The sequence below is a fragment of the Coffea eugenioides genome, chromosome 2 (assembly GCF_003713205.1).
Source record: "Coffea eugenioides isolate CCC68of chromosome 2, Ceug_1.0, whole genome shotgun sequence".
Classification (NCBI taxonomy): Eukaryota; Viridiplantae; Streptophyta; class Magnoliopsida; order Gentianales; family Rubiaceae; genus Coffea; species Coffea eugenioides.
In genome coordinates this window covers 58,558,451-58,566,399 of record NC_040036.1, presented here as the reverse complement: position 1 = coordinate 58,566,399, position 7,949 = coordinate 58,558,451, and the positions used below count along the sequence as shown (strand labels likewise).

General features: G+C 44.9%; 1 protein-coding gene across 1 annotated transcript; it reads right to left on the bottom strand.

Annotated features, from left to right (window-relative positions):
* Window positions 1–3,801: 3,801 nt before the first annotated feature.
* LOC113759962 lies at window positions 3,802–7,524 on the bottom strand. The gene is made up of 6 exons (XM_027302543.1): window positions 7,314–7,524; window positions 5,774–6,737; window positions 5,599–5,729; window positions 4,521–5,297; window positions 4,114–4,283; window positions 3,802–4,014 (listed from the first exon to the last, which is right to left on the bottom strand). The coding sequence occupies exons 1-6, from the start codon at window positions 7,522–7,524 to the stop codon at window positions 3,802–3,804; spliced, it is 2,466 nt and encodes an 821-aa protein (XP_027158344.1).
* Between the last annotated feature and the right edge of the window lie 425 nt (window positions 7,525–7,949).

The window sequence follows — 7,949 nt, the reverse complement described above, 5'->3', positions numbered from 1 at the left end:
CTCCCCAAATAATACTCCACATTGCCATGTAATGAAATCAAAGCACTTCTTTATACGAGGTTCAAAAAGAAAGTCTAAAAAGAGGGTTTACGTGTAAAACTAAGGTTTCAAGCAAAGAATAAGGGTAAAGGCTCAACTTGGCTCCCTAATGGTTGATGAACTCAAGGTCGATTTTTAAGAAAATTTAGAAACGGCTCAATCCTAGGTGCCCTATCATTTTAATGCATTAAACTCATTTAAATGTGGTCTTGACATGCATAATCGAGCAAGTTCTAGAATGACAAACCATGTGCACGAGTCACTCAACAAGCGAAAAATTAGGCTCAAAAAGTGCACAAGTGATCAAATTGATGTCAAATTCAGTATATTCATCAATCAATTCCGTATCAAGGAAAGTAGAACACCCCATGGCATGAACTTACCGCTTATACCAATATCTCAATCGCATTCATCAACGTTTAACTACTAAGGCAAGGAGAATGCAAACCAAACAACTAAAAACACAACTAATGCAAAGTTAACCCTCCCCCACACCTAAACCTTACATTGCCCCCAATATAAGCAAAGAAAGATCAAAACAGAGGTATCGGGGCAACGACACTTCCCTTAAAACGGAGGAGGGCAGAAATGAACTACGGCTGTGGAGGGAAAGGCGGGTGGAAACCCACGTGATGGAGATACTGCGCTAAATTCTGGGCCATCCCGCTCAATTGGCGCTCCATCCGCTCGATACGAGTGTCCATGTGCTGCATCTGGAACCAAAAGGCTGCAAGCTGGTTATCGGCAGAGGAAGACGGTGGAGACGCCAAAGAGGACGGTCCGGGGGCATTCGTGGAAGGACCACGGCCTCCGGGGAAGGACCACCGGCTTCCGGGGCAGTGGATTTGGAAGCTCTGCGCTTCGGAGGAATAGAGATTGGCCCTGGGGGGGCAAACTGGAAAGCGCCATTCACCTATTGCACAAGACCCATTTTCTCCAAACAAACTAAATCGAGGGGTTCCATAGTACAAGCACGATGCAAATTATGATTATTCAAGTCCAAAACCCCAAGATTTACAGCCAATTGAGTGATAAATGAGCCTAAGATTAATGGTTTATTTTTCTTACTTAACACAGTGCGGAGGTGGAGGGAAAACCAGCAACCCAAATTGACCTTAGTCCGAGTAACCATGCACTAAATGAAAAAGAACTCGGATTTGGTCAAAGTATCCGAACTATCCTTCCTACCCGAGAAACTGTAAGCCATAAATCTATGTAAATAACGGTAGGTGGGACTCTTAAGAAAAGAAGCCTTAGACTGGCTAGGGTCGTAGTTGTGTCGGTCAACCGACAAATCTCTCCAATAACCAATGTTATGAGAGAAAAATGGCTCCGTGTACTCGCACACACTATGCATATATTCCTCACTCTGGGAGTAGGGAATATCAATGAACCCAAGAGCCAAATTAAATTGAGTGATAGACTGGGTGAACTCTCTACCCATTAATCTAAACCTCACTACCCTAGGAGTGGTAACGGAGAATTCATCGGGAATATTAAACTCAAAAGTAGCATAGAATTTCCACGTCAGTTCAGTAAAAGCAGGTAGAATGATAGAAGCATAGCGGGTCCAACCTATGTCGGTCAAGTGCTTCGTGACCTCATCCCTAAGATTTAGGAGATCAAGTGTAGGGTCGTGGATGTATTTACAAGGAATTATCTTCCTTGTACAAGCTGAGGCGTACCGCTCCTTGTCGGCAGCCCGGGTGAAGGTCAAATTACCGCCAAAATGGGCCGAAGAGGAGATATGAACCTCCTTATTCCGCCCAAGACGATTCCGGGGTCCTCCCGGACCAGTCGATGGGGCAGGTCCACTCAAGGGGACCGTGGGCTGTGGGGTAGAGGTGGAAGGTTTGTTCTTGCCTTTATTTTTTGGTTTAGTCATTGGATATCAGTGGACAGGGCGAAGGCAAGGGAATGGTATTCAAAAGAAGCCAACAAATAGCCAACAAAGTAAATGATTCCCAGTCACAGTTCCCAATCACAGACAAGTGCAGAAACGGACTATAAACACACCCCAAAAACAAATTAAACCTGTAAGCAGCGAGATCTTTCCAAATACTACCAATTCAACCCCCAAAATTAATTAATTAGATAAACACAGCAAAACCCCCCCTCCCAAAACTAAATAAACAGGCGACTAGAGTAAAAACTTTTCCCAAATATCACTGGTTGAGCACAAAATTTATCAAATAATCAATAATCAACCACAGATACATCACAGCACCCAAACAAGCGCAAAATTTCTGTCCTCAGCTAGCAAATCAACAATCTGGCCTCAGCTAATGAAATTAAAATTCTGGCATCAGCTAATTAATGACAGAAAATTAAAGAAGAGGTCACCGGAGGGGAGAGCAGTGGCAGCACTGTGGTGGAGGAAGCAGAGGCGGTAAAGAGGTGGAGGAAGGCGCCGCGCGTGAAGGGTACGGGCTTGGGCCGGTCGCGCAAGGGCCGTGCGCAGCTATTCTGGTCCGCACAAGGAGAAACGCCTCTAGGTCGTGCGCGGTTGGGCTTGACTGCGCGGAGAAGGAAGGCGCTCTGCTGCGCGCTAGGGTTGTGCGCCTAGCTACGCGCCTGAGCTGCGAGGAGCTACGCGTGAAGGTCACGCCTATGGCCGCTGCTGGGTCGCGCCTGGCCAGCGAGGAGCTGCGCGCGCAAGGGAGAGCTCAGCTGGAGCTCGCTGGGTCGCGAAGAGACAAGACGCGCGTACAGCGCAATGCGGCGGTGGCGATGGACAGCAAGGAAGCGGCGGTGGAGATCAAGCGGGGGGCAGTGAGGTGAGCTGCTGCGGCGGCGGTCAAGAAAGAAGAAAAAGAAGAAGAAGAAAGAAGAAAGAAAGAAGAAGAAGAAAAGAGTAGGGCTTCGGGTCCTTTGGAAAAAAAAATTTCGAATAAGGGCAATTTCGTCTTTTTGCTTTTTTTTTTTTTGGTTTTTTTGGAACAAAGAACCCCTGTCTTAGGCGTGGGCACGCCTAACTGCCCTCTAGTCTTTTGAGCATCGTCCAAAATTTTTGAACCTTAAGCGTGACCACTTAGCGTGGGCGCGCCTAACTGCTACAGAGTCTTCTGACCAATCTCCAAAAATTGAGTTCCTTAGGCGTGACCACCTGGCGTGAGCACGCTTAACAGGTATAGAGACTTCTGACCGTCACCTTCCAACTCTTTTCCTTAGACGTGACCACTTGGCGTGGGCACGTCTAACTACCAATTTTCTGCCACCAAATATCAAACTATTAAATGACACTAACACTTAACTAAAACTTCAAAAATGTACGAAAACTAAAACAAATAGTCTTGGGTTGCCTCCCAAGTAGCGCCTTTCTTTAATGTCTTTAGCTAGACATGGCCGAAACCCTCAAGCAAGATAAAGTGGATCTTGGAGGTGTACAATTTCTACTTCTTCAATAGAGAACCCCTCATAATAAGGCTTGAGACGATGGCCATTCACCACGAATTTCTTCTCCATTTTTAAACTTTGGATCTCCACTGCACCGTAATGAAACACATTAGAAACGACAAATGGACCAATCCAACGAGAACGCAACTTACCGGGAAAAAGTTTAAGCATCGAGTGATACAAGAGGACTTTTTGCCCCACTACAAAAGACTTCCTCGCAACTTGCTAATCATGGAAGATTTTATTCTTTTCCTTATAGATCGTGGCATTCTCATATGCTTCATTCCTTATCTCCCCCAATTCTTGTAGCTGCAATTTCCTTTGGACCCCCGCTTCTTCAAAATCCGTGTTACACTGTTTCACTGCCTAGAACGCCTTGTGTTCGAACTCCACCGGGAGATGACAAGCCTTACCGAAGACAAGCCTGTACGGGGACATCCCAATAGGCGTCTTATACGCGGTTCTGTACACCCATAGTGCATCTTCTAGCTTTACACTCCAATCCTTCCTATCTGGGCGCACCATCTTCTCTAAGATTGATTTGATCTCCCTGTTTGATACTTCGGCTTGCCCATTTGTCTGCGAGTGATACGGTGCGGATACCTTGTGGAAAACGTCATATTTTCGGAACAGGGCAGTGATAGTTTTATTACAAAAATATGTCCCCCTATCACTTACCACAACTCTTGGCATTCCAAAGCGGACAAAAATATTAGAATTTAGGAACTCTGCAACCACTCTAGAATCGTTAGTACGGGTGGCTTTGGCTTCCACCCATTTAGAGACATAATCAACCGCAAGTAAGATATATAAGAAACCAAAAGATGATGGAAAAGGACCCATAAAATCTATCCCCCAAACATCAAAAATTTCAACAAACAATATGGGGGTTTGAAGCATTTGATCCTTACGAAAAATATTTTTCACCCTTTGACACCTATCACAGGATTTGCAAAATAAGTACGAATCTTTAAAAAGGGTGGGCCAGTAAAAACCACTCTCTAACACTTTGCGAGCTGTTCTCTTGGGTCCAAAATACCCTCCACATGCAAACGAATGACAGAAATTTAAAATGGAGTATTCACCTGCACTTACACACCTTCTTAGCACTTGATCCGAACATTGTCTCCAAAGGTATGGGTCGTCCCAAATGTAGTATTTAGCATCACTCTTTAACTTGTCTCTCCTTGCCTTTGGCCACCCTGCAGGCAATTGATTAGTCACTAGGAAATTCACTATATCAGCATACCAGGGCACCGATGAATTAACGACGAGTAGTTGTTCCTCTGAGAACGCCTCTCTCAATGGTTGCTCCTCCTTATGTGAAAGTACGCGACTCAAGTGATCAGCAACTAGGTTCTCTGCCCCACTTTTATCTTTTACCTCCAAGTTGAACTCTTGTAGGAGTAGGATCCACCTGATAAGCCTTGGTTTTGCATCCTTCTTTGTCATCAAGTACCTTAAGACTGCATGATCAGAGAAAACTGTTACTCTTACACCTAACAAATAAGGTCTAAATTTTTCTAATACAAAAACCACAGCTAGTAATTCTTTCTCTATTATAGAATAGTTGAGTTGAACTCCATTCAACGCCTTTGATGCATAGTAGATTGCATGAGCCGCCCTGCCAACCCGTTGCCCCAACACTACTCCCACTGCATAGTCACTCGCGTCACACATTATTTCAAATGGGAGGCTCCAGTCTGGGGGTTGAATGACGGGCAGTGATGTCAACAACTCCTTCAATTTTTCAAATGCCATCTCGCACTCCTCGGTGAAGTCAAATGATACATCCTTTTGCAACAGTTTGAACAGGGGCGCTCCAATTTTGGAGAAATCTTTGATGAATCTCCTGTAGAACCCTGCATGACTCAAAAAGGAACGCACTTCCCGTACACTTACGGGGTAAGGTAAAACAGAAATAATATCGACTTTTGCTTTATCTAGTTCTATACCCCTAGCCGACACTACATGCCCTAAAACAATACCATACTCTACCATGAAATGGCATTTCTCCCAATTAAGAACTAAATTCGTTTCTATGCATCTTTTCAAAATCAAAGCTAAGTTATCAAGGCATTCATCAAAACTATCCCCGTACACACTGAAATCATCCATAAACACCTCAATAATCTTTTCTACATATTCGGAAAAGATACTCACCATGCACCTTTGAAAAGTCACTGGAGCATTGCAAAGGCCGAAAGGCATCCTCCAGTAGGCAAATGTACCAAAGGGGTAGGTGAAGGTAGTTTTCTCCTGATCTTCCGATGCTATCGCGATCTGAAAATAACCTGAGAAACCGTCAAGAAAACAATAATAGACACGACCAACTAACCTCTCTATCATCTGATCAATAAAAGGGAGAGGGAAGTGATCCTTCTTTGTCACAGCATTCAAAAACCGGTAATCAATGCACTGACGCCATCCTGTGGGTATCCTCACCGGGACTATCTCGCCCTCTTGATTCTCTTCTACGGTTACTCCCGCCTTTTTCGGGATCACTTGCACTGGGTTCGCCCATGGACTATCTGAGATGGCGAAGATGATCCCCACTTCCAGGAGTTTAAGTATTTCCTTCTTTACCACTTCCATCATTAGTGGGTTCAATCTCCGTTGCGCCTGTCTTACCGGCTTTGCATCATCCTCAAGTCGGATCCGATGCATGCATAAGGAGGGGCTAATTCCCTTGATGTCCGCTATGCTCCACCCAATCGCCTCCTTATGATCTCGAAGAAGACGAATCAGGTTGTCTTCTTGCCTTGGTGACAGGTGTGCAGATATGATGACCGGTAACGTCTCATTGTCTCCGAGAAATGCATACTTCAAGTGCTCTGCGAGAGGCTTGAGCTCCAACTCAAGTGCCTGCACAATAGAAGGCAGTAATTTTGCCTGAGTTTCTAGTACAAAGAGAGAAGTAAGCTCATACCTTGGAGAAATTGGTGGGAGCGAATGCAGTGCTTCAACAGCACGGTATAACTCATCACTTAATTCTACATCAGGAGTTGCTCCCAACTCAAGATGTTTGGCTAATGCCACTGCCAGTGCATCGTCCCCATCCAATTTGAACGTTTCCTGCACAAGGGGCTCAATAACACTTAAAGCAAAAACAGAGTTAGCCTCATCCGGGTACTTCATCGTATCAAAGATATTAAAATTTATAATTTTTCCATCAAACTCCATCGACAAAGTATCTTCATTTACATCTATTTTCGTCCTAACAGTGCTTAAAAATGGCCTACCTAACAAAATAGGTGACGGATTTAGTGCCCTTTCATCTCCCATGTATAGGACATAGAAATCTGCAGGAAAGACTAATTCATTAACATGTACCAAAACATCTTCGACTAACCCCTCTGGATAAGCATTAGTACGGTCCGCAAGTTGGATTATAATGCCCGTGCCTTTTAATGGGCCAAGATTAAGAGAGGCATAAATTGTCTTAGGCATAGCATTAATTGACGCCCCCAAATCCAACATCGCTTTTCTAATTGGGGTACCTCCTATCTTGCAGGGAATGGTGAACATACCTGGATCTCCACATTTTGGTGGAAGTTTCCTTTGAAGCATAGCTGGCACATTTTCTCCCACCGCCACTCGCTCATCTCCTCTTCACTTCATTTTGTGTGTGCACAAATCTTTCAAAAACTTGGCGTACTTAGGTATCTGCTTGATTGCATCCAGTAAGAGGATGTTAATCTCCACTTTTCGAAACACATCCAAAAGCTCTTTTTCTTTCTCTACTTTCCTTGTTTTTTCCAACCTACAAGGAAAAGGAGGTAAGTTAGATTTAATGGTGGGTGGAGAAGTGAAGGTTACCTTAGGATCCTCGTGAATATGCCCTTCCTCTTCAATTTCCTTTTTTATCTCCTCCTCACTTTTGCTTTTTGAATTTTTCACTTTAGGCCCTTCCAGTTCCTTGCCACTCCTCAGTGTCATGGCACTTACATTTCTGGGATTTACCTCGGGTTGAGATGGCAATTTTCCATGAGCGTGGGACTCCAGGCGATTGATGGCAGTTGCCAATTGGCTTATTCGAGCATCCATATCTTTCATGCCTGATCTGGTCTCCTGCTGGAACTGAGCCATATTCGAGGTCAATAATCTGGTCTCCTGCTGGAGCTGTCTAGTCTCTTGCTGGATCTGGGAGTTAGTCGTAACCAGACTCTTGACAATATCCTCCAAAGAACTCCCTGTGTTGGAGGATGAACATTGGGGTTTCGGTTGTCATGGTTGCTGAAACCCTGGTGGACGATTTGAGATTGAATTTTGCGGTCGGTTCCCATAACTAAAATTGGGATGGTCTCTCCAACCGGGGTTGTATGTGTTGGAGTACGGATCATACTGCCTGCGGGGCGCGGGCACGCTTCCGGCCATGTTTACCTGTTCCGCCCCGTCCTCTTGCAAAAGGGAGCACGTGTCCGTGCAGTGGTTCATGCTAGTGCAGATTCCACAAACTCTAGCTCGCGCGCCCCATGGCTAATTGCCTAACAGCGGACGTCAACTCTGCAGTT

What these genes read in the sequence shown, in the direction of transcription:
- LOC113759962 (XM_027302543.1), bottom strand. Translation starts at nt 7,524, where the DNA reads ATGGCTCAGTTCCAGCAGGAGACCAGATCAGGCATGAAAGATATGGAT. An exon ending in GAAAAATTCAAAAAGCAAAA is followed by an intron (nt 6,738 to 7,313) that starts GTGAGGAGGAGA and finishes TCTTTCCTGCAG; the next exon opens with ATTTCTATGTCCTATACATG. An exon ending in TGACTTTTCAAAGGTGCATG is followed by an intron (nt 5,298 to 5,598) that starts GTGAGTATCTTT and finishes TGAGTCATGCAG; the next exon opens with GGTTCTACAGGAGATTCATC.